Source organism: Heterocephalus glaber, unplaced genomic scaffold (assembly GCF_053883595.1).
Source record: "Heterocephalus glaber isolate CG9 unplaced genomic scaffold, H.glaber_assembly_v1.0 deba00001666, whole genome shotgun sequence".
NCBI classification, from domain to species: Eukaryota; Metazoa; Chordata; class Mammalia; order Rodentia; family Bathyergidae; genus Heterocephalus; species Heterocephalus glaber.
Genome location: NW_028258406.1, coordinates 19,465,372 through 19,492,576, shown reverse-complemented (window position 1 = coordinate 19,492,576; position 27,205 = coordinate 19,465,372). Strand labels below are relative to the sequence as shown.

Here is a 27,205-nt window from a genome sequence, read left to right as displayed (position 1 = left end):
TTCCACGAAAAGAACAACTTCCAAGGAAACCCATCTCCTAGGAATGAGTTTTCTATTCAAGCACAACAGGAAGTAGAGGAAGCAAGGGGTGCTTATATAGCTACCCCTTGATATATAAAAGTACCAGAGGACACAATGCGAAGAGTTGAGAGAAAGGGACAATATGAGATGTATAGAGAAAAATGAGGGAACAAGTTATTCTAATTCTTAGATTTAAGGTAATTTGTTAAAGTCTAACAAACTAAAATAAAGAACTATGAACTAATAAGACAGAGATTTTAAATGACAGCCATTTTCCTAGTGGTGATTTCTAACCTAAAATTTTTAATTAATTATATCCCCCCATGTCTCATAAATAATTACTTTTCCTCCCTCATTTAGTTTTATAACAGTCTCTTAAAAATTCCTAATTTTGTTTTGTTTTGTTTTGAGACAGGTCTCACATGTAATTCAGGCTGGCCTTGATCTCATGACAGTCCTCCTGCCTCAGCCTGCCAGGTGCTGGGATTACAGGTGTGTGCCACTACACCCAGCTAAAACTTCTTAGTATTATATTTAATGTATATCACAAACAATCCTTAAAGAGTATCCAAACAGTGTAACAGAAAAACTCACTGACAACAGAAAAACTCAGGCAGTTATATTTGGAAGTAATTATAAGTTCATAATACACTAACGTTGGCAAAAATTACAATTTAAATGTCCAATAAGAGGATAGGGCAATTGATACAAGTGTAATTTATTAAAATCATAATGAAAGAACACATAGTGCATAGCATAAGCCAGGAACTTAGAGCTTTATACATATTAATTAATTCCTTGCCCATAAACATCTCATGTAGCATGTACTAGCATGAAAAGGAAGTTGACATAGAGGTAAAGCAACTTACCCCAAAGTATACAACTGGTAGGAGATGGAGTCAGGAACTGAACTCAGGCAAGCTCAAAACCAAAAAACTGGCTATTCTTACAATACTAGAGTAAGTTGCTGCCTTATTGTTTATAATAATATTGCAACACATGTATTTTCTTATATTTAACTGAAAAGGGTAGGATCTACAATCAAATGATCTCAAATGAGTAAAGGAAGAAAGATTGAGAATACAAAAATGTCAGTCTTTAGATGGTAGAAATATGAATTATTTTCTTTTGCCCACTTTGTGAATAATGGGTATATGTTATTTTGGTAACTTATAAACACTTTTTTTTTTTTTGTACCAGGGATCGAACTCGGGACCTTGCGCTTAAGAGGCAGGCAGTAGAACCACTAAGCTAAATCCCCAGCCCTATAAATACTTTTAAAAAGACAAAAATGTCAAAAGCAGTTATTTCCAATACAGTTACATGTCAAATTGCATGTTGGAAATTCTGTGACTTACTTTGAATAGTGAAGGTAGAATACAGAATTTAAGTGAAATAATCTTATTACTTTACTTTAGCTTTAAAAACATTATTTTTCCTAATAGATATTTGTAACTCACAGTGGTAATAGCTCATTTTTCCAATCTAAAAATAGAAGTCATTCTCCTACGCTGTGCTGTTTATTGTGTATATAGTATTTATATGTAATAAGATTGTCAATACCATATAATTTATTACCCAATTATATATTGTTGATGTTTACATTCTATGAAGACTATATGCAATTAAACTGGAAAAATTATACTACAGTAAATGGTAAAGAAATAAAGAGATGTATGTGTACATTTCCTTTACACTGGTTTTTATGATTATTCTTAATACACATTTCTAACCTGCTTTGATCATCTGAGATTTTTTTAAAAAGGACTTACATAGAATAAGAAACCAATTAGCAAGACACCTAATTAGCAATCAGTAGATTAACTGTTAATAATAGTTTATTTTAAAGGGAAGACTAAGATAAATAAGACATGGCTTCTAACTTTAACCAATTTACAGGTCAGTGAGAGGGAAAAATGACCTAGATAAAACACCAACAATATATAATTGGATAATGAATTATGTGGTATTGACAATAATCTTATTGGCCTAACATAAATACCATACAACTAATAAACATGGCACAATCTGAGTGACTACTCTGTTCTTAGATTGGAAAGATGAGCTATTAGCACTGTGAGTTACAAGTATCACACTAACCCATAAAAGTTTTCTCAAATCTTAAGACTTGCCGAATTTGGTTTTAAGTGTGACTGCAACTGGAACAATAAAGGTCACTGCTTTGCTAAGGGTAAAAACTAACTATGGAAACAAATTATACCTGAGATTTTTGCCTTTGGGCCTCTACTCCTGGAAAGAGCTCCATCCACAGACTGAGCAGAGTGAAGAGGTTGACTTTAGAAAGCCTTGGTATTTGACCTACAAAAGGGAGGGCAAATACTTCAGGATTTTACTGGCAATGACAAAAGGAATTAAGCTTAAAGTCATTTGGGTGCTGCAGCCTTCGTTCGGCAGCTTTAGCACAGGAAAGAGACAATGGAATAGCGGACAAGAGAATCATAGCTTTTTAGCAGCAGACACTACAGTCTCCCTTGAGGTGACCTCCTGAAGCACTTTGCAAATTTAGGTCCTTTTTTCAGCCCTCACCTGGCCAAAAAAAAAAAATAACATAACTGAGGCACGTCGCTATGGGGACGACCCAAAGAAAGTTGGGAAAGTCCTTGCATCTGACGTCGTGGTGCAGCAAGTTTATCTCTGGTTTGTGTTGAGGTGTTGCTACAAAGGCAGTGATTAGGAACACTGCCTAAAAATGCTTCGACCGTGAAGAGTCATGTGCCGTTAATGTGGAAATTAAGGCAAAAGCATGACTTGGGAAACCGTTTAGGTTCTTTAACCCCGAGATGTCTGCTCTCGGTCCCTCAAGGAATAGTATGGGGGGCAACGAGTACTTTACAAACCGGAGTAGCCGGGCGCAGTGGTGCATGGGGGTAATCCCAGCACTTTGAGAGGCTGAGGCAGGAGGATCACGAGTTCGAGGCCCAGCCCGGGCAATTTAACGAGACACCGCTCCCATCTTAAAAAATAAAAAATGCTAGGGATGTAGCATAGAGCGAAAGCTCAGGGTTCAATCCCAAGTACTGAGAAAGGGGGGGGGGGAGCAGATAACATCCGTGAGGTGAGGTCCCCGTGGCAGAGGCGGGGATGCGCCCATAGCGGCTATGAGACACCTAGGAGCCGGAGAGCAGACGAAGTAGGGGATGCAGGGAACCCGGAGTTCAACGGCGGGAGACGCGCAGGGCAGAGCGCAGGGGTGGCAGAAGCAAGGTCGTAGGCACTCACCCGTCATGCTGCCAGTCTGGGTGCTGACTGACCGCCCAGCGCCCACACTCTCCAGATTTTGCATCTGCCCTGCTTCTTTCATTCAAGCCTAGTAGCCTCTGCTGACCATGAAATCTGTCCCTGTCAGGCATGGTCCTGACAGAGCTACTCGGCTGCAGGCAACCCTAGCAACTGATAAGCAATGGCCAGCTCGGCGCAGCCAGATGACGTCTAAGCCCGGCAGTCGCTGCACGGCGCCCCTTGTGACGTCAGACGAGGCGTGGACCCCGCGGTCCAGTGTTCACCTCTGGCCGAGGCCGGGCTGTGTGAAACCTTGGGCGGTGGATTGGTTGGAGCCCGTATTCGTGGTGCGCTCTGTTTTTAACGGGATCAGGTCACCTGAGGATTTCTCTGTTTGAGGTCTTAGGTTGGGCAGAATGACGTGGTCATGGTTGTACAGAGTTGAGAATTTTGGTCAGAGAGCGAAAGAGCTTCGTTGAAGTAGAAACCTGCCCGGTTCTGTTTAGAGAACCTGAGGGGCGGCGGGCCGGAGCTGGCGGGCGGGGACGGCTGCCCTTCCCTGCTGTCGGCCACTGCTCACCGTTCGGGAACTGAGTGCCCCTGAGCGCCATGGGGCGGGTCTACTTACCAGACACGCGAACACTTTAAGACGAGGAACTGTAATTGGGTAAAGGTGTGAGGAGGAAGTAACAAGTGGCCTCCGGGAATTCTGAAAAGTAGGCTGACTTTGTGAGTTTGCACCAAGTGCTTTTTTTTTCGTCTCTGTACTGGGGATTGAACCCAAGAGCTTGCGCATCCTGGATAAGCATGGCAACACTAAGCTACATCCCCAGTCCTTTTTAGTTTTATTTATTTGTTTATTTGTTTGTTTATTGAGACAGGAACTTGGTATCGTCCTGCCTCAGCCTCCCAAGTAACTGGGATTACAGATGTGGGCCACCGCATCTCAAGGGCCAAGTACTTTTTGTTGAAGTGACCCAGGCCTAACTCGAAACGAAGCTCCTCCCTCCCCAGTGACTCAGAACCCAGTTTCGGTCACCAACTCATGTTACCACAACTTGAAGTACTGACAATAACAAGACACACAAAACTGCTCTCAAACTATGATAGCAAAAGCTGAACGTTAGGAAAATACATCATTTGAAAAGTACTGAAATGAGAATCTTCAGTGTTGATGGTATGGCTGTGATTCATTTTTCTTTATAGTATTCAACTGTAGGTATATACCCCAATTTGAGTTGAAGAGCATTTGGACCATTTGCCGATTTTTGCTATTGCAAACAAACAAAAATGCTTCTATAAACACTTTCGTGTTTGTCTCATGTTTATATGTGCGATTTTTTTTAGGAGCCATAGTTAGAATAGAATTCTTGGGTTTTTATTATTGAGTTTATTAGACAATGTTGAAATGTTTTCCAAAGGGATTGAACCAATTACATAGTTCTACATTCCCATCAGTTTTTGCATATGTCAGAAATTAAAGTGTACACTTTACATAGTGCACTTTATTGTATGTAAATTATACCGTAATACAGTGGTTTTATTTTGAATAAAAAAAATTCTTGACATTGCCAGTCTGTCATTTTGGTTGATACAGAATGATCTTGCTGGGTACAATGGTGTCAGCCTATAAACCCAACTCCTCTGGAGACTGAGATAGGAGGATTCCAAGTTTAAATCAGTCTTGGTAACTGAGACACTATCTCAAGATTTTAAGAAAGGTGTGGGACTGGGAGTGTAACTCAGTGGTAGAGTACTTGCCTACAGTGTACAAGGCCCTGGGTTCAATTGCCAGTACTGAAAAAAAGAAAATAGAAGAGAAAAAGTATTTTGTGATTTTACTTTTCCTCATTTCTACTTAGATTGAACATCTTATCATATGCTGATTGATTGTACATGTTTCCTTTCTATAAAATACTAGTTATTTTCATGTCTGATTGTTTATTTTTTATTGATTGGTAAGCATTCTTTATATGCTGGATAATCATTTTAAACTGAGCATATATGGTAAACATGGTCACCCCATTTCAGCTTGCTTTTCCACTTTCTATATGATGTCTTTCAGTGCACAGTTCTTTAATATGTCAAACACACCAATAATTTTAGTGGGTTTTCATCTTTATATCCTTAAAAAATAACTTTCCTACTCAAGACTCTTTTGGGATGTATGTGATGCTGGGGATTGAACTCAGAGCCTCACATATGCTAGGCAAATGCTCCACCTCTGAACCACATTGTTAGACCTAAAGATATGCTTTCATATTTTCCTCTAAAAAATCATAAATTTTCCCTTTTATGTTTAATCCTCATGTATATAGAATTAATCAGTGTATAGTGTGAGATAGATATGAATTTTTATTTTATTTTCAATGGCAGATAATTGATTATCCTACCACTATTTTCTCATTGATGTGCAATTCCACTTCTGTCATGTGTCAAATTTCCAAATACACATTAGTCCATTTCTGGGCTGCCCCTCACATCCTTACATTCTTCAATCCTTAAAATTCTTGGCCATTTAATCTTCCATGTAAGTTTAGGTTCCTATTGTCATATCCCTAAAACTACTCTACTTAAATATTGATTGAAAGTGTATTAAATTTATAGATAAATTTGAGATATGTAGCTTTCCTGTCCATGAACATAGAGCATTTGTATGAGCATAGTATGCTGGGTTTTTCACAAGTTTTTCAAGAAGATTCGTAAGTTCTCTCTACAAAAATTATACATGTATGTACAATTTAATGTACTTTTAGTCTTATAAATGACATTTTAAAATTATATTCATAAGTATTTATGACTAGTGAATGGAAATGTGATTTTTATATATTAATCTTATATTGAGAAATCTTGCTAAACTATTGATTCTATTAATACTATTATAATTCTATTTATTTTTAGCTTCTTTATTATACTATTTTTAGTTTCTTTGGTTTCTAGACTAAAACTATATCATCTACAAATAATGATGATTTTATTTATGTCTTTCTAATCCTCAAACCTTTTCTCATTTTCTTTTCTTACTGAACTCTAGGATCTCCAGGGAAATAAAATAATGAATAGAGGTAATGGTACCAGGCATCCTTTCTTGTTCCTGATTTTAAAGAAAATAATTTTAATGATAAACCTTAAGGTATGGTTTTTTGCTGTAGGCTTTTTTTTTTTCTTTTTTTAGATTTGAGAGATGTTTATTTTATCTTTGATACAGTTTGGGTACTTTCTGTAAAACCTATTTTCTTTCCTCTCTTTTCTTTTTTTTCTTTCAGGACTCGGGATTCAACCTAGGGTGTTTTCACTGAGCTACATTCCCAGTCGTAGCCTTTTTAAATTTTGAGACAGTGTCTCAGTCACTAAACTGCCCAGGCTGGGCTGTTTTGTTTTTGATACAGGATCTCTCTATGTATGTAATTCAGGCTGGCCTTGAACTCATGGTGGTCCTCCTGCCTCAGCCGCCTGAGTACTGGGATTACAGGTGTGCAGCACCATGCCTGGAAAAAGACCAAGCCTGTTGATTAACACTGTGTTGAACATCTAATTGTTAATAGTTATAACACCTCTTTTAGTATGCAAAGAGTTTGTCAAATGAACTTTAACTTGTCCTGAAATCATGTGGCAGAAACCTTTGAGCTCTTGGAATGAGGTGCCTTAAACACATGTTGGGATAAACAGAAATGAAAAGGCAGAGGAAAAAGAAACTTAAAGACATCTATTTACATGTTAGTATTTATGCACTGTAATTGTAACTCTCACATTTGCATTGAGAGACTAACTCCTGCTTATGTTAGAATGTATTATGCACATAAGGCAGCTTTTTCCTGAAGAGTGCAGGGAGCTGCCCAGGAGCCCTCTGACTTCAAGTCTTAGAAAAGGTAGCTCAAATTTTATATGAAAGTGCCAGGAATACAAGAAGAGTGCAAGGGTGACCAGTTGGAGATAGAAAAGAGGCAGGAAAATCAAACCACACCCATCATAGCCCTCAGGTACTCCATGTGGACCTGCAGCAGTTCCTTCACAGGCCGCTTGGTTTGCTTCTGTCTTTGGAAATTCACAAACAGGAAAAACTTACAGATTCCTTTTATTTTGGAATATTTCCAAAGATTACTTTTAGCCTAATCTGTAGAGGCCCATCTGTCCACTGCATGAAGTCCTGTCTTTATGTTTTGTAATGCCTCTCCGTCTACCTCTGAAGACTGTGCAGTAACCAAATCTGATTATTGAAGATTCTCTAAGAATCAGGCCTATGACAATGCACCAATCCAGACACCCTGCCTCCATGAAAATATGTAACAAGTACAGGAGCTGGACTTGAGATTTGTGAGGTCCTTTACTTGCCAGCTCCATGGAGATGTGTTCCAACTCTGACTGGGTCAAACTGAGTGTGGAGAAATTTTCATCTACCATTGTCCAGTCCCCATTTACCATGGACCTACTTTCAGTCAGGTCTGTGGATGAACCAATGCTGCATTCATCACCTTTAGTAGATAAAGGTGACAAGAAAGCATCTTGCATTTGTGGTCCATGGGATGAGGCTTTGTCTGTCTCATTATGGGTTGGGCTAATGTTGCTGAGCCAGCTCTGACTCCGTTGCATGTTAGAGACACCAGTGTCCATCTCAAGGTTTATAAAAGGGTCAGCTGATTGAGACTTTAAGAACTGCTCTCCTACTGTTCAGTATTTTCCATTTTTGAAAGGAGAACTGATAGAAGATGCTGGGATGATGGGAAGTGGCCAAAGGAAATCTTTGTGGAGTCTTTTCAGGGCAATCACAAAGTTGTCTACTTGGGCAGCACGAGTACGTTCCTTGCATAACCAACTAATTAGCTTAAAGCCTAGCTGGGCTGCAAAGCAGCCAAGGTCCTTTAATCGCACGTCTTCTAAGAGACACCGAGCATGTCTCCATAGCGTCATGTCAATGTACATGTTCTCAGCACTGTCACTATCTTTGCTCCATCTTTTTCCAGAAGGACCAGATGGCATACTTAGTGTTTTCTATAAGATGAATTTACTAGGAGGAGCATTTTCAAGTGATTGGGATAAACTGATGCTTCAATTCCTGAAGAACTCAAATCCACCACTTGAACAGGGTTCTTGAGCTGTAGGTGTGGATGGAGGCATCTCAGATTCTCCAGATCCAATGGCTTTAAGAAATCGAATCGTGTTGACATAGGTCCCACTTGCCTTGTTCCAGCGCTGTGTTGAACAGAAGGGTGGCATGTTGCCTGCTTACTGTGGGGACTTCCATATTCTGTAAAATAATAAGAAAAGAGGCAGCTGTGTCCAAATCCTGAGCCATCAAACATTCTTCAAATAAGTCCTTAGGGTTTCCAACAGCTGCAAAAAGGTAATTCCACAGTGCATATTCAGTCTTCCTGGCACAGTGCACAACTGTCTGCAGGAAGAGGGGGAAGTCAGTAATAAATTTTTCCACAGTGGGAAGCAGTGGGTCAGGAATGGGCTCCCGAGAGGTAGCTTCTTCTTCCAGCACTTCATGGAGCATGAGCTCCAGCACATGAGGGAAGTAAGGTAATGCAACACAGGACTGAGCCAAGAGCAAGGCTTGCTCCTCAAGGTTCCTGACCAGAAGTTGACATAGAATGTGGTGGAGGTAGATCTGAGAGGTTCTCTCCATGACACAGAAAGGGAAGAGCACCTCCAGCTGCTCCTTAGCACTGTTCCGAGTGTACAAAGAATCATATAGTAAAGTGTCATTGACAGCACCAAGGACCAATGTGTCTTCAAACAGAACCGCCAGGGGATATATATTGATATGGAAAGGCAGCATGATCCACTGAGACAAAAAGGAATGTGGCTTGCGGTTATCCCTAGGGAAGAGAGGGAGCCATACTTTCATCCCTGCACCACCACAGCTGAGCCAGAGAGCTTCGAGAAGGTGATGTTTTTGTTTATATGCTCGACATGTAGTACAGACATTTTCAACAGACTGGGCTAGGAGGACAGAATGGCAGAAGTTTCTTTTCGTTGGGGTTACTGTCCTTGTCCCAGATCTGAGAGCCAGACCTGTCCCTCTGCATCATGATGAGCTGTCCAGCAAGGTTCAGCATAATGAACCTGCTGTGGCATTTTCAGGGTGATTCCATTCTCTGTACTCACAGATGTCACAGTGACAGATACTACCGGGGAAGGGTGAGGAATGTAGGGTGACCTAGAGACCTCCTGAAGAACATGAATACCAGCAGTAGTATTTGAACCATCAGATTTTCTTTCAATACTATAAAGACATATTGAACAGTCTGCTCTAAATACTATTACCATGTCCTGGAAGACACTAAGCAATAATGTTTCCGCTTGTGCCTTGGTGACATGGGCAAAGGCATTGTCCAGATTTGATGTTCGTAAGTATACTCTGAGTTCTTCTCGACGGTCACTTAAGTTTTAACACGCACACAAGGACCACAAAATCATTCCACCAGGCTAAGCCACCAGTCACAATCGTATTCTGTTCCTGAGTAATGTTTCCAAAAAGTTTCCATTTTTTGGTGAGTAAAGAGTAATGTACAAAACCAAACTTGCCAACCACAGCAATATTCTGTCCAAGTTTATCAACAGCTCTCTAGATAGGTACTGGAAATCTGTACAACATGCCAATGCCGATGTCCAAGTATTGCTTAAACCTTGAGACTCTAAACCTCCATCTGCAAATAAGCTCTTTTCCTGCGTGGGCTTATGCTCAGAGTGTGCTGAGGAATTCCTGGGATTCTGGGATTGTGAGGTCTCTCCACAGTTCAAGTACAAGCGATCCTCTCCCTGAAGCAACACTTGCTCTTGGTTACTCATACAAGGGTTTACATACAAGAGTACGCTCTTGATAAACTGAAATAGCAGAATGCTGGGCTGTTTAACTCTACTCCTTAGGTCAGCCTCAAGTGAAGTGTGTAGAGAACCAGATCCACTGATCACTCACAGGTGATAGCCTTCTGCACCCCAGCACATAGAATTGATCTTAAGGGGATCTTTTTTTGGTACCATCAGACCTGTAAGCAAAATCTCCAAGTGTACAAATCAATTGGGCTCCAAATACACTCCATAAAGAAAAGCCTCCATATTCCCAGGTCACTATTACAACACTATTGTCAGAAGACCATCTGATCAATTTAACAGCTCCTGTTTTGTTCCAAATGTCAGGATACTGTTTTGCTGTTAGCTCTAAAGGACCCTAGTTAGCAAGACAAACTCCATATTGCTGCCTGACCCACCTGCCTGTCCTTTAGATAAACTCAGAAGGAGGAAACTTCGAAACCTCCTCCCCTTAGAAAGTCCCTTTAGAAATAACAATTAATCAACTATTGTTTTACAAATGTTCTAACTGCAGGACGTTCCGCTTCTGTACCTTTCCTTGCTTTACTAGTTCTATCCCATAGGGGGGCCTCAAAACTGTTGGCCTCAAAGGTGTATAAAACATGTTTGTCTCCCCCTAGTCGGGGCTCAAGTCTGATGCTCGGCTCGGGTCCCGGCCGGTAATAAACTCCTGTGTGGATTTAATATTGGTCTCTGGTTGGTTCTTTCTTGCTGGGTCTAACAGCTCTAATTTATGCTATAGCAACATGGCTCCAGTGGTGTTATCTATTGTATAAACCTGCACAGAACCACTTGTACAACCAAATGCCATTAGCCGATATTTGTTATTTACTGCTACACATGTTCCATCAACAACATCTTGTGGCCAAACTCCATAAAGTTGCTCTGCAGTAAATCTACTTGACATTGGTGTAATAAATCCAACTTTACCATCATTAAACACAACAGCAAACTCATAAGGTGTGGCACGGTATTCCATGTCTTTGACATGCACATCTGTAAAGCCCAGGAATGAACCTACTCTAGATGACAGCAGATCTACTGAAAAGGGTACTGTGCAAAGATTAATGGTTTTCCATTTGTCATTCCTTCCCAGTAAATAAGACGAAGAAGACCATCAGAAGTAGCAACCAGGAGATCTTCCAGCACAGACTGCAAACTCATAATGGGTGACTGCAAATCCAATATTTTCCTCATCTCTAAATTTAATGCTGGAAAAAATAAAATAAAATAAATTTAATGCTGGAGCACACTGTTCTTCCTTAAAATGGGGTGTCCCCTTCATTTGTGGACTTCCTTTGGCATACACTGGTTCATAAAGGTATTTGTCCCCTCTTGAAGATGTATATGAAAAAATAAGATGTAGCCATTTGCTGTTGAAACAGCTATCATGGTACTATCTGGCCACCATTCAGCTTGTTTATAGGATCCAAACTGAGCAGATGATTTTGCAGTTTCCTTGTAGACTACAATTAATACACTAGGTCGACAGAGGCTCAGGAGGGCCGGGGCCAGCACGGCGAAGAAAGCCCTCTGAGGGTCCGACTGGATGTGGAAAGGCGCCTCGGCTGGGCTCCCCATGGGGCAGAGCAGTCTCTTGGGCCAGCCCCTCAGGAAATACATGCGCCGCCTGGTGGCCCCGGCCTGGCCCCTTCAGTCACGTTCAGTGGCCCCATGCCGGAGGCGGCCACGGTGGCAAGTCGGGGCATGTGCCCACTGGCCAGGCTGGGCCAGGCCGACGCTGCGTATGGGCCTGAGGGTGGCGAAGGGAAGGGGAGCTGCTGTAGGCTTTTGATAGCTGTCCTTTATCAACTATACAAATTCCTTCCTATTTTTTTAAAATTAGATGTTGAATTTATCAAATGATCATGATAGATGGCCTTTATGAGTTTAACAAAAGTCTTTTTTTCTACTGGCTTGCTGAGAATTATGATAGATGTTGATTTATTTTCTATATCTGTTAAAATGGCCCCATAGTTTTTCTTCTTTAATCAGAGAATATGGTACATTATACTAGTAGATTGCTTAATATTAAGTCACCCATAAGTTCCTGTGATAGACTCAACTTGATCTGATGTTATTTTTTATTAATTGCTGAATTAAATTTGCAAAATTTTATTTAAGATATTTGGATTTATGTTTATGAATGATTTGATGTATTATTTATCATGGTATATTTGGTTTTGATGGTTTGATTAGGCCAGCCTTATAAATGAGTTAGAAAGTATTTCTTGTTCTTCTTTTCTTGGGAAGAGTTTATGTAGAATTGCAATTACCTGTTCCTAGAATGTTCTTTCAAACTTGCTTGGAAAGCCATCTAGTGCTTTCTAAAATGAGAAGACATTTTATTACTAATTCTATGTCTTTATTGGTTATAGGAGCACTCAGACTACTTCTTGGTCAGTTTTTTTTTTTTTTTTTTGGTACTGGGGATTGAACTCAGGACCTTGTGCTTTTGAGGCTGGTGGTGGAAGCACTGAGCTAAATCTCCGGCCCTTTCACTAGCTTTTTAACTGGTGTTAAAGTGTATGAATAGACAACACAACAAAATAGCCTCTGCAACACCAGGTGCCTGAGGGAAGGACTCAGCCCTTGGGGCTGCTTTGTGGGCCTTAGGTGGTTTTGATGATTGCGGGGACTGTATTCTTGCAATGAAGAAAAGCTCTCCATATCAAAAGTTCTCCAAAACAAATATGTCACTATCATCTCACTCTCCTGGTCCATTATCTCTTACATCCAATATGAGATCTAGGTCACTCTTGCCTTTACTTGGATCTGGGACTCTGTCTTTGCATTCTGAAAGACAGTAGTCACATGAGGAAGTTGAGTGTACAAACAAAAACAGTGTGCTTTTGGACTGTCAAGACCAGAAAGCACCTGATTCACGTGTAGGAATCCGATATATTACAGAGGCCCTCATTAAAAAACTCACTCAACATTACAGTTTGGCCTTGATAAAATCACTGAACCTTTCACTTTCTAAAGATAGTGGCAAGAAATTAAGGTATAGGGAGAATTTGGAAAAATGTATTAAGTTGAAGTGCTGAATCTCAGCTATAATCTAATAGAAAAAATTGAGAAGGTAGACAAGCTATTAAAATTATGAGAACTCAACTTATCATATAACAAAATCAGCTAAATAAAGGCATAGAAAATCTGTATAATCTGCAAAAGTTAACCCTTGAAGGAAATGAAATTGAGCATATTCCCATATGGCTAGGGAAGAAATTTAAATCTTTGCAGTCTTCAATCTGAAAGGCAACAAAATATCACTCCAGGATGTAAGCAAATTGAAACCACTTCAAGATTTGACTTCTCTGATCCTAGTTGAAAATCCAATTGTCACCCTTCCTCATCACCTCTAGTTTATCATTTTCTACCTCCATTCACTGGAAAGTTTGGAAAGTCGGCCAGTAACTACTCAGGATCCACAGGAGGCTTTTAAGAGATTCAATTTAGAAGAGGTAGAAAGACTGGAAGGAGACCTGGAAAAGAAGATGATAGAAACTGAAGAGCTTAAGAACATACAGAAAATGTTCCTTGAGGAAATTAAAACTCAAGATAAACTAAACAAATCATTAAACGAGGAGACCATGTTACAGAAACAGAGCTGTGGGGAGCTATAAAGTGACCTAAAGACAAAAAATGAATTGCTAAAATGGAAGAACATGGAACTAACTTGAGCATGTCAGAAGCAGTTTGAGCTGGAATAGGTGCTGGCTTTTGGGGGGGGGGGGTGCCAGGGATCGAACTTGGGTCATTGTGCTTGCGCAGCAGGCGGCGAAAAGGAGCTGGCTTTTTATAAAATTGATGATAAATTTGGGCCACTAAATTATTATCCATCAGAGGATGCTGAAATTGATAAAGCTTCCAATGAGAGCCCTTACATTACCAAATCCAGATACAAGAGAAATATGTTCGCCACAGAGAGTTACGTTACCAGTCATGCCTAGGCAGTACAAGTCAAGAAGATGGAGCCAGATGAAGAGGAGCAGCTTAGAAATGAGCATGTGAACTAGAGAGCTATAGCACCACTGGATTTACAACTGGAAGACAGAGAAAAAAGAATAAGTGCAGCACAAACTCTAATGTCAGAACTGCATGATGAAATAGAAAAAGCAGAACAAAAAGTTTTAAGAGCTACTGAAGAATTTAAATAGCTGGAAGAAGCTATACAATGGAAAAAAGTATGTAAAAGCAAAAAAAGTATCCATGCTAAAACAAAATGAAAAATAAAATGTGGTTTTCTTTTATAACCATATAAAATTATTTTAAATCAGTATTGTCTGATTAGCTATGGAATAATAAACTTCAGGATCAAATATTAAAAAAAGTATATGAACAGTTTGACTTCTCTGTTTCTTGACAAATTTTCCTAGGTATTTATCAATTTTATTATTTTTTTCATAAAATGATCATTTTTCCTTATTGAACCTACTACAGCTTTGTTTTGTATATTATAAATTTTATTTTTGTTCATTCTACTTATATTTATTATATTATTATCTTATAATTTCTCCAGTTGACTGCTTAGCCTCTTAATTTTTAAAATTGTTTTTATATAAGTATTTAAGGCCAAAATTTCTCTCTAAATACTGCTTTAGTAGCATTCCATAAGTTCATTTTCCTTCAGTGTTAACATGTTAAATGTCCCAAGTGATTTCTTTCTTTGACCTGGTGAATTATTTAGAAATGTGATTTTAGAAAAATAAAGTTATTTTGTTATTGACTTCTAATGTAACATTTATGTGCAGGAAATATGATCTATGTGATACCCGTTCTTTTGAAATTTGTTCAGACTTTTTTTATAGCTTAGATCAGCTCTGTTCTACAGAACCCTGCAATGAAGGAAATATTTTGTATTTGCACACTGCAATATGCTAATCACCAGCCACATATGATAACTGAGTACCTGAGATGTGGCTAGTGTAACTGAGGAAATGAGGAACTGAATTTTAAACTTTATTTAGGTTTAATTAATTAAAATTTAAATTTTTTAGGGCTACATGTGTTTCATTTTCTTTTAGTTTGGACAACTTTATTAAAATTGACATGCTCTTCAATGAGCACCCATCCAGCTGCCTGCAATAAAGATACTACTTTTAGCCCTATTTCCAGATTTCAAATCAGACAGTATTGGGGAATGCAGTGTCTTTCATTTTCATTCTAATAATTTTGTTTTGAATGACTTATTTTATTTTTTTTCTGTTTTGTTTATTTGGGTACTTTGTGTAAAATTTTTTAAAATTTTTTATCGGTGCACACTTGTAGTACATAATGATTACATTACTTGTGTGGAGTAGATACATACACATAACACATCTTAATTCTTTTTTCATCTCCTCTTCCCCTTCCTCCCCTCTTCCTCTATCTCTTGGTCCCCTTCCCTTTTGTAAAAGGTTTATCTCTCTGTTTGCTATTATCTATCCTTTATTTTGCTCTTTATTTATATTTTGGGTTTCCCATATAAGGGAAACCATGCAATATTTAGGCTTATTCCTCTGATTTATTTCACTTAACATTATGGTCTCAAGTTTCATCCATTGTCCTACAAATAATTCAAGTATCCTTCTTTAGGGCAGAGTAGTACTGCATGTGTATAAATACCACATTTTATTTATCCATTCATCTGCAACCACACATGGCCATTGGTTATTGTATTGGATAGCATAGCTGTAGATTCTCTTCCTGGAATTCTGATTAAATATAGCTTAAAACTCCTAGTTTTAAAATATTTTCCATCTCATTGCTTTTCAGAGCTACATTCTGCCTAGTTTTTTCAGATCTATTTTCCAGTTCCATATTTCTTTAGCTATGTAGGTTTTTTTCTCTAGTTTGCCTGCAGCACAGGAACACAATGTGATTTTTGCAATTTATATTGAGTCTTAAAATGTTGAAAATAAAAAGATAGCTGCATTGTGTGTGTGTGTGTGTGTGTGTGTGTGTGTATGTGTGTGTGTGTGGTCATCCCTCAGTATACATGAAAATTGGCTCCAGGACTCCCCAGAGATCCTCAAAATCTGTGGATGTTTGAGTATAATATGGAGTAGTCTTTGCCTATACTCTATGCAATCCTTTCTTATACTTTGAATCATCTCTAGATTGTTTATAATACCTAATACAATGTAAATGCTATGGAAATAATTTTATACTATACTGTTTGGAGAATAATGACAAGAAAAGGTCTGTCCTTGTTCAATATGTCACTGTCTTTTTCTTGAATGTTTTTATCTATGGCTTGTGGAATTCATGAATGCAGAACCTGTACATATGGAGGGCCAACTATATACATTATATTATGTATATATAATCCCCAAGATCTTTCCTGTTCTTTGAATAACCATTACTTGTATTGCTACTTACTTTTAGATTCCTAGTGTCATTCCATTAGTATTTCAAAGTACTCAAAACATTTGTCTATTTTCTTTACTTTCTGGCTAGCTTAACTATATTTTACCCAGCACTTACAGGTGCTCTGCAGCTGATTGGGGGCAGGGGGTAGCTTATCCACAGTATTGCTGGAAATAACTGCTGCAAAGAAGAAGAAGAGGCCTAGACAGGATCACGAGACAAAATTCTACTTACATGCTGAGAAGTGGGTAAGCTCAGAGCAGCTATCTTAAAAAGGCCAGGATTTAGCTCAGTGGTTTCGCCGCCTGCTGCACAAGCACAAGGACCCAAGTTCGATCCCCGGTACCAAAAACAAAAACAAACAAACAAAAAGCCCAGCTTAATCAGTAAAATGGTTTTGAAATCAGTAAATAATTCTTTGTATCACTTGAAAAGATCATAGGCTTGGATGTTAGCTAGGTAACCCATATTCAGAGTCTAACCACACAAGTTATTTACCAGTTAAGTGCATCATCAGTTTAGATTCAGTTTGTTGTGGCCTCCAAATGTCAGTGGCTCCCCATGGCAGTCATTTACTCCTCAATCACATTCCATTGGCTGCAGGTCTACTCCAGTGGGTTGACTCTAGGATCCAAGCTAAAGGAGCAGCCTTTGTCCTTTCTATGCCTTCTACCTGAGTCTCCTGTCTGATCAATCTTCCAAGCACATAGTTACCTCCTCAGCTTCCCAGCTCCTCTGCCACCGCCCCATAGCCCCTTCTATATTGAAGAGGAGGGGAGAGGAATGAAAAGGAGGCTGTCAAATGGCTTTTGACTGGGTTATCCAGGGAGAGAGGGAAAAAGGAAAGAAGATAGAAAGGGAAGGAAGGAAGGTGTAGTGATAACAAGTTAACACAACTTTTCAAAAAGACTAAATGAGTCCAATTAGCACAGTGCCTCACAAAAACAGCTGCTCAATGCCACTGATTATTGTCCCTCCCCTCTTGATCATTCATTTCCTTATTCTCTGTAGTGTGTCTTCTTTTATTCTAAGTCCTGCTGGATGAGAATGTATCTTAGTCACTTTTCTGTTGCTGGGACACTTGGCACTGGCAATTTAAAGGAGAAGAGGTTTACTTTGGCTCACATTTTAGAAGTTTCAGTCCAGGCTTAGCTGGCTTTAAGGCACAAAACAGCATGACAGAGGGGTGTAGAGGAGGAAAGCTGCTCACATAACGGTGATCAGGAAGCAGAAAAGCAAGGAACTGGAGAGGGAGATATGCCACCAGTGACCTGCCTCTAACCAGGCCCTTCCTCCTCACAGCAAGGCAGCTATAGTGCTCCATAATTCAAACACCTTCTAAAAGCTCTGCCTCTGAGTGCACAAGGTTCTTGGGGAACATTCTTGTTCTAAACCATAACAGAATGTTAATATTAGCAGTATGGTTCTTTGGATAGAATCATCTCACAGAAGAAGTTGGCAATCCATGGAGCTGATTTCAAAAGTATTGTGTCTATTGCTAGGGCTGTTGATCCTGGTGGTATTTGATAGAGACTGAATACCTGGCTATAGAAGGAAACATGCCTCTATTTTGCTCTCATGTGTGAGAGGGCACTCTATGATAGGTGACTGCATCCTCTATGCACCTCAAGATAAGGAGGCCACAGGGCAGAGAGGGGATATTGGTGGCTAGTTCATGCATGTGGACAGGAGATTGGCCCTAATTTGGTAATTTCAGACAAAAATGTGACTATAAATACAACCCTAAATCCAGAACTGAAGGTCTCCTAACCAAGTCTCAGGAGGCCCTTGCTGGCAGCACTTAAACCCCAAGGAAACAAAGAAGCCTGAAACAAAATCCAGATGCCCTGCAGGGAACATTGGCTTTGTCACAGAGGGTAGTACTGACAAAGAAAAACGACTTCTCAGGCTTTCCATATATTGTCCCAAATGATGTTTTCAGAAAACTAAACATGGTGCCACATAGATTAATGTGCTACAGAGTAAGAATGTCCAGGGAAACTCGGCATATCTGTGCACCCACATGGCAGGAATGCCTGAAGAGCCAACTTCCCTGTGTTCTCCCAGGCGTCTTGCCCCAGGATCCTCAGGCTCTCTGAAGGGTGGTAAATGGACCCAAACAGCACAGGCTCCTTTTGGGTCTGTGTGTGTGTGTGTGTGTGTGTGTGTGTGTGTGTGTGCGCGCGCGCGCGAGATGCCCTTGGACTCTAAGGTAGGGCCACCTGGGCTCAATTATTTTGGAGCCATCATTCTAAAAAGGTTCCTTCATTAGACACATTAGAAACAGAAGGCATTAGAGGGAGAAGGAATGAGTGGTGGATAAGAGAGGGAAAAGAGACAGTACCAACACCGATGGAGTATTTAGTATGCATCAGATAACTTTTGTAATAACGATAATAGTAAAAATAGTAGACTCTTACATTATTAAGCATTTACTATGTTCCAAGCTTTGTTTTAAGTACTTTTCTTGTATTACAGTACTTAAGTACTATTACAGTATTTAAGTACTTTTCTTATATTTCATTTACTCCTTCCAGCAACATTATGATGTGGGTATGATTAGTGGCCCTACTTATAGGAACTAAGACAGTAACCTGCTCAGGCAGATTAAAGGGTTGGGAGCAGGACGTAAATCTACCTTCATGTAATACAACAGCCCTGTGGCATAGATTTTTATCATCCTCACTTTTACCGATGAGGAAACTGAAGCACTTGGGCTAGCAACATGAGCATCACTTGGGACCTTGTTAGTGAAGGAGAATCGGGTCCCACTCCAGGTTTACCCAGGATTTGTACAAAAACAACCAGGCAGAATCAGTGGTTCTTAAACTTGAGTATGTATAACAGTCTTTCAGAGAGTACGGGAAAACCCAGACTCCTGGGTCTTAACGCTAAAGAGTTTTAGTTAGTGGTATTTAGCAGTAGTATTTTGGCCCTCTGTAGGTGGCATCTACCAGTTACTTTTAAATGCCAAATTTTCACATTAGATATGAGCAGGTATCAAAGTTTTACTTAGCTCAGGAGTTGACAAACTTCTGTGAAGACCCAGATAGTAAATATTTTAGGCTTTTTGGGCGATTTTGCCTCTTGCCATTTTACTCTACTGCAAAAGCAGCCATAGACAATTGGTAAACAAATGAACACTGCTGCTTTTCAGTATAACTCAATTAATTCTCCATTATTTAATTCATAACTTAGCCTCCAGTTGTGGCAATGAGACGTAGTTCAAATACTGTTTGAGGAATGAGGATTTAAGGACTCAGAGAGGAAAGGACTATCTAAATCAAATAGGTAAGTGAAATACAATATACTTGGTTAGTTTTCTTCAGGTAAACCACAACACCTTTGGGATTAACTTTTTATTAGGTTTTATTTTTTAGAGCAGTTTTATGCTCAGTGCAAAATTGAGAGAAAGGTACATAGATTTCTTACGTGTTCTCTGTCTCCCATACGCATGGCCTCCCCTTTTATCAACATCACTACCAGATTGGTGTATTTACAATTGATGAACCTACAGTGACATATCAGTATCGCCTGAAATACATAGTTTACATTATGGGTCACTGTTGGTGTGGTCTATTCTATGAGTTTGAGCAAATATATAATGACATGTACCCACCATTGTGGTACCAATCTGATGAGTTTCACTGCCCTGAAACCTCCACCTATTCATTCTTTCCAAATGCTCCTCCTATTCATTTCTTCTTCCCATCAATCATGGAAAACACTGATCTTTTTACTGGCTTGCTAGTTTCTTTTCAGAATGTTATGTAGTTGAAATCATACAGTATATAGCCTTTTCAGATTGATTTTTTCACTTGGTAATACACATTTAAGCTTCCTCCATATCTTTTCATGGCTTAACTCTTTTTAGAGCTGAATAATATTTTATTGTCTGAGTATACTACAGTTTTTTATCCATTGACCTTCTGAAAGACATCATGGTTACTTTTGAGTTTATGATGAGTTTTGCCAATTATTTATAAAGTTGCTATAACACCCAGGTGCAGGTTTTTGTGTAGACATAAATTTTCAACTCCTTTGGTACAGTTGCTAAAGTGTGTGGTTGAATTATGTTTAGTTCTACAAAAAACTTCCAAACCATCTTCCAAAGTGACTGGACCATTTTGCATTTTCATCAGTGTTCTGAAACAACCCAGTACTGATTTATGACAACCTGCTCCAAGATGCTGAGACCAAAGAAAGAGGCAGACCTATGACTGCACAGAGTTCAATGTGGTGGTGGGGTATTGACAAAAATATGATCTCTGACAGCAGCAAGACCAGTTGTTGGATCCTTGCAATTTGGATCAGGATGAGGGGCATATATATTAGAACAAAAGTGACTTCATCCAAACCAGAATGTATCTGGTATATCTCAAGCTAATATCAAACAATCAAGCACATTCCTGGCCCCAGGCTCTGGTTATAAATCTCCACATATCTCTCTAGTGGTTTTATTTATAGTTTGTTGGGAAAATATGCAGGCAAAACTGACTAGGGTTACTTGCGGGTAATCATGGTGGTTATGACTTAGATGCCTGCTGTTATATTAAGCTGAATCCATATAACCAGCAGTGAATGATAGTTCTTACTCCATGTCCTTGCCAATATTTGATGTCACTGTTCTGGACTTTTGGCCATTCTAATAGGTGTATAGTATCGTTGTTTGGGGTTAACTTTTCTACTGGGCTATAAAATCCTAACAGTTTCTGCAAGCTAAACTCTCATCTTACAGGGCTATACATTGTTATTCCTTCTATCCATTATGTATTATTAATTTTTTAAAAAGAACTGTTAACAACCAATGGAATTCCTTATCTTCCCTGCTAACTCACTGCTACCTCAGCTAGCTCATGACTTAAATTCTCCTGTTTAAAATACTGGCGTTATGATACGCTATTTTCCAGAATCCAGTCAGCCTCTGGGTTTTAGGAATGCTGTCACTCAGTGATGAAAGGGAGAGCTAATGTGACTTTGTGGGTTGAGCAAGCCATTGTCACAGCCTATCTGCATCAAGGCTGAGGAGGCAGCCCCTTCTCTGGGACCCCGAGACCAACTCATCCATGATTGTCTATGAAACTACCACCCAAACCAACTTCAGCATTTTTGTTCCTTTTCATTTATCTTGGAATAAGGGAAGAGGGCAGTGGTGGGGTGAGCATGGAAGACATTTCTGTAGCGGAATCTTGTAATGATGGCTCAAAATGTTGTCTAATCGCTGGAATCACCTGAGGAACTTTAAATGCTCTTTGGGACCAGAGATTCTGATGCTGTTGATCTAGTTTCTAGAGTAATACTTCTAAAATTTTAATGAGCATATGAACCCCCTAGGGATCTTGTTAAAATGCAGATTCTAAGTAGGTCTGGAATGGGCCCTGAACATTTGCATGCTAGCAATTCTAGGAGATGTTAATGTCATGCTGGTCTAATGACTCATATTCTGTAGCAAGAACCTGTAGTCCAGGTTCTCAGACCATCAACATCAGCATCAGAAGGAAGTAATTTGATAGAAATGAAAATTCTTGGGTCCTACCCCATACCTAGAACTATAAATCTGATATTCTGGGGTAAAACAGTCTAATTTAACTTATCTTCCATGATTCTGATGAAGGCTGAAGTTTGAGAACCACTGACCTATGGAGCCAGGGTAGGGAATAAAATGCCCCAGAAACAGGCACTGGTAGCCACTAAGGACAAAGTAGTGGACTATTGTGGAAGTAAAACAGGAACAAAGAAAGATAAGGTTTAGCTCTGTTTTATGTTCAAATTAGGAGCAGGCCTAATTGTCACAATGAAAAAAATTTGGGAGGGACAGATGCCAGGGATCAGACTCAGGGCTTCATACATGTTAGGCAAACTGTTGCTGAGCTACATCCTTAGCTCCTGAAGCTTTTAAGACTTGTTATAACTGAAACTTCCACGCATTCACTTTTTTATTTGTCTTTTTGAAACAGGATCTCACTATGCAGCCCCAGCTGGCCTCAAACAAATGATCCTCCTGCCTCAGCCTCACAAGTGCCTGGATTGAAGCCATATACCACCACACTCAGCTGCTTTAAAAAAAACCCCAAAAAACCAGCTCATTTTATCCCCTTATCATTTTCCAGTAGTAGAAATTCATAGAGCATTTTAGACTCGTACATTCACTGCAAAGATGAGATAAGGGAGAGGTGAAGCAGTGGCCCTTTCCTCAGGGGCCAGCCTGGGTCTGGGAAGGCATGGGTGATGCCAGAGATGCCAGGTGGGAGATGCCAAAGCATGTGGTGCTGGGTGAAGATGGGGGGAGGGTGCTGGCACTGGAAAGTGCTGAAGCTGCTCTTTACCTAGTGTCCTAGACTCAGGTCAGGGCGAATGATGAGTCTCAGCTGGTCTCCTCGTCCCAGCCTCCGGGCACCTTCTATGTCTGTTTTGTAGGATGCAGCTCCCTATTACATCTGTACCCTCTCCTTCTTTGCAGAGCCCCTTTCTCCATGCTGTGTCACACTGGTCTTATGGTATTTGTGCTGTCCAGTAGCTTAGAAGGAAAGCCCCAGTCATCTGATCACTTGCCTGTCTCCATCTCTTGGGGTAAAGACCCTGTCCCCTCACTTGCAGTCATTTGAGTTCAGTGCACATTATCTACCTGAAAAGAGGCAGAGTGGAATAAATCATGGCCCCTGTCCTTAGAGAGCATGTTACAGCCAGTGGAACCAGCCGCCTATGGGGAAGAACCGCACAGACCATTGCCCCGGCTCTCCACACTTAGCTCTCCCTCTCTGGCTGACATTTTTTCACCCTTATCACACTGGTGTCCCATATTCTTTAAAAGGTGTGTGCTGGGCTGGAGTTTTAGCTCAGTGGTTCCAGCGCCTGCCTTGAAAGTGCAAGGTCCCAAGTTCGATCCCCGGTAGCCCCCCCCCCGCCCCCGCAAAGTGCGTGTTAAGGCTGGAGTGTAACTCAGTTGTAGGGTACTTGCCTGAGAGTTTGATCTCCAATGAAAAAAAATAACTTAGTGAGGGACCAATGAATGAGTGGTTGGCCACCAAGTGTTCCTGTAGTGCTCAATGAGGACAAATGTTCTTCCACTCTCAGAAGGGAAATGCTGATTTTGAAGGCTACTCAGAGTTGAGCAGTGTTCTGTAATGTGCAAAATTCAGGATTTGTAGAAAGTAAGCTTACAAATAAAATTTAATCTCATCAATTTTAAGTAAAGCTACTTTTTGTTGTCGAGGTTTTTTTTGTTTTGTTTTGTTTCTGCACTGAGTGTTGAACCCAGGCTGAGCTATACCTCCAGCCCTTGGAAAAATTTGTATTTTAAATTTTGACCCAAGTCACTAATCTTGACTAAGTCCCTAAGTTGCTGTGACTGGACTCAGTCTTGTGATCCTCCTGTCCTCAACCTCCCAGAGTGCTGGGATTATAGATGAACCACCATGTCTGGTATAAAACCCTAGATACGTGCAACCACTTATATACAACACTTCTATACACTGGCAAATGTTTTTATAACATCAACAGCAAGGGTCAGCAGAAAGCATGTTCAGATTTAAAACATCATTTATACACAGCTCATTTGTATGCCTATGAGCCTGGCACAGGGACTCCTTGGATGTAGAAAGTATAGAACCAAATTGCCTTGAACATTTTCTTCAAAAGTGGAAAGAGGAGAAGCCTACAGAAAAGAGGAGAAGCCCAATATTCTGTCCTTGTATCTCATATAAGTGCTTTTGTTAATCTGTGAGCTGAATCTGTGGTTTGTCTAGGTGATACAATTACATATTTCAAATAAAAATGCTATTAAAGCATTGATTGATTTTGACACTGCAGCATGGACTAATTTTTCCAGTGTAGTTCATCCTACACATCTGACACCTGGCAATTACTTGGTAAATATTCGCCACATGAATGAATGAAATGCAAACCCTCACCCATGTTTGGCAGCTCACCTAATGTGACAAAAACCCTGTGGCCTGAAGAAGGGAAAGGGGCTCAGAGAGAGGTTGCTGAATGTCAGCACATGTCTCTGTCAGGGGCCAGCAGATCGTAGCCTCCAGGAAGCACCCAGGGAGGAGAGGAATGCTCAGGACTGAAAACCACAGCTGGTTTGGAATGACTTGGCCACTCTAGGTCTTCCCAGGACCCTCCTTATACTGTATCCTGAGTGGTCAGTGCAAGATCAGGCCACCCAGTTGGGGAAGAGAACAATTATAGATCTCAAAAGAACTTTTCAAACATTTGTGACCATGATCCACAATAAGAATACATTTTATTTTGTGAACCAAGAAAGACACCAACAAATATATAATTGAAACAAAAGTTTCACAACACAATAATTACCCTCACTACATGTGGCATGTTGATATTCTATTCTATTCTTGTTCATTCTATTCCATTAAAGAAAGAGTGACACATTTCACTGATTTCACAGTACAATAACGGGCTAAGACCATACTGGGACCCTGAAGGGACAATGGGCTTCAGACTCTCCATCTCAGGGGTCCTGCTGCAAAGGGAAGGATGACCCTCCCCACAACCACACCTGGGAACATGCTTTGGTCCCAGAAAAGTATAAAATAAATCCCTGTTTTCTAGAATCTGAATAAGAGCTCAAAGGAGAAGTCTTGGCCTCTATATTTACAGTATTCTACAATGATCATTAAGGTTCTCTGCTGTGACCTTTCTTAGGACAGAGGCTGCTGCAGACTTCTGACTGTTCTAGAGAGGGCTTCCCAGGCAGCTCCAGCACATCCTGACTTAATGCCACCACTCAGAGAAAAGGCAGCAGCACAAGGCTGCCCCTCCACCAGGAGAATTCCCATATCAATCCTTCCCAGTAGTGCTCCTCATTCCCTGAGGTTTCAATGACTGTTCCTGGGGAGGGAGCTGGGGAATTGCTTCTATGATAAAATAAGGAAATCCCGAGTGAAACAACAACTTATACTGTGACTTGGGAAGAGGGGTAGAAGGGTACCCAATGTGATGTTTTTCTGCCACGTTTGACCACAGAGCCCTTTTGAAATATAATTCCTGAAAATCTGCAGTACATGATTTAGGCAATGCTTCCCCAAGTGACTGCTGTCTGCTGCTTCACTGTCTGTGAGCAGAGGTAGGCTAGAGCCACCTTCACTCCTGCACATGTGGAGGATGGGCCAGAGAGTTAGGATGCTTTGCCTGTATTTGGCTAATAGAACAAAAAAGCAGTAGAACTTTGTTGCCACGTCAAGAAGTACCTGATTGTTTATGTATTCATCACTTGTAGTTTTAACTATTCAAAAGAAACATAGTGCTCTGTGACATGAAGTAATTTAGAAACTTGCTGAGGCTGTCCAGACTGCGCGTGAGAAGTGGAGTCACCAAGTCAGCGAGCAACATAGGCTAACTCTCCAGTTTGCAATCTCATTGTGATCTTACTTTTGGTTTTTTGGTTTTTTTTGGTACCGGGGATCGAACTCTGGACCTTGTGCTTCCGAGGCGGGTGCTGGAACCACTGAGCTAAATCCCCAGCCCATGACCTTATTTCTGTTTTTCACTGTACCTCTGGTGAAGTTGTATTTTATAGCATTTGAAACTTTTCTGTTATTTGTGATATTTTCTGGTATTGTAGATCTGTTATCTGGTATTTGTGGACCTTCATAAAGATCTCACAGCAAATTCTTCATAAATGTCAACAATATACTACCATTAGGTTTGAACTTTATCCCTCTGAAAACCAGAAAAGGGCTTTAAATACAATTGAGCAAGTTGTGCCCTGCCCACCCCCAGAAAGCAGAATTCATACAGACTATGCTGTGAATGAGGCCCTTTGGAGTTGTGTGACACAGCAGCATCCCTATGAAAACATGTTTAGGTTTTATATTACAAAAGATAACACAAAGTAACAGTTGGTCAGAATGTCCAATCCATTCTCTTTCATTCCATGGACTCCTGTGTTTTTCATTAATTGTGGCATCTCAGTGTGGGTGTGCATGACAATCTTAAAGTCTAGATTCACATGGAGTCCCCTGAGTTCCTGGTTTGGAAATCTAACACTCAGTTCCATCACTAGTAAGAGAGGAATAATAATACTCAACCCAGCAGGCTGAGGAAAGGTAAGGCAGTAAAGCTCTTTACAAAGTCATCAGGAGTCATCTCAGAAGGCCAACTTCTGCTACAGCTCTCTGCCCTGGGGCTTTAAGTCCAAGTTTGCTATTTCAAGGCCAATTGAAACAGAAAAACCCCACAGGAAATCTCAGGAAGAAGTAGGTTGCAATAGTTCTTTTTTTTTTTGTATTAAATTCTTTTATTGGTACATTGTAGGTATACAACACAATTACATTTCTCATTGGGAATTGTACCTTTATATAATGCAACTTGGTAAGTTGCAATAGTTCTATCCACTGTAGTTCTTAAAGAAGATATTGTGCCTTAACATTATGATTTACTCCCAATCTGGAGAGTGTGGGACCCCTGAACACTGAAGCCTATCTTCAAAATTTTTCTTACTTGCTACTAAAAGTTTTTGCTGCCCTACATAGGCATTAAATAATTCCTTGGATCCAGTTTCTCATTATCTTGGTTCCTTGTGTGTGCATCACTGTATTTATATCTCAAACATAAAAACAAAATACACCCCTGATCTAGGAGGCAATGTCTCTCTGTATCACTTAACTATAAAATGAGCAGTCATATTCCAAAAAAGGAAGAGAATGAATGAAGAACTACAAACCTTTCCAGAGCAAATTTTGTGGCATTTCATGATGCTAAAGTGAATGTAGATACATGAAAGAGAGACTAGAATGATTGGAGTAGTTACATT

The 27,205-nt window shown here is 40.0% G+C and overlaps 1 protein-coding gene and 2 pseudogenes across 12 annotated transcripts in view; 1 reads left to right on the top strand and 2 right to left on the bottom strand.

Annotated features, from left to right (window-relative positions):
* Cdadc1 (cytidine and dCMP deaminase domain containing 1) overlaps window positions 1-3,485 on the bottom strand; it is a 47,238-nt gene extending 43,753 nt beyond the window's left edge. For 5 of the 12 annotated variants that reach the window (XM_004844167.4, XM_087197438.1, XM_087197439.1 and 2 more), the window contains exons 1-2: window positions 3,262-3,480; window positions 2,243-2,340 (exon numbers count right to left, since the gene is read on the bottom strand). In XM_004844167.4, the coding sequence (XP_004844224.1) occupies window positions 2,243-2,340; window positions 3,262-3,343 (180 nt within the window). In that variant the 5' untranslated portion in view covers window positions 3,344-3,480. Of the gene's footprint in view, window positions 1-2,242; window positions 2,341-3,261 lie in introns of all 12 variants that reach the window. The other 7 variants (XM_004844168.4, XM_004844169.4, XM_021257840.2 and 4 more) reach the window with 5 other exon arrangements.
* A 3,885-nt stretch (window positions 3,486-7,370) lies between these two features.
* Window positions 7,371-11,748, bottom strand: LOC101699082 (guanine nucleotide exchange factor subunit RIC1-like; annotated as a pseudogene).
* Window positions 11,749-12,649: 901 nt separating this feature from the next.
* LOC147822278 (centriolin pseudogene) lies at window positions 12,650-13,791 on the top strand (annotated as a pseudogene).
* Window positions 13,792-27,205: the final 13,414 nt, after the last annotated feature.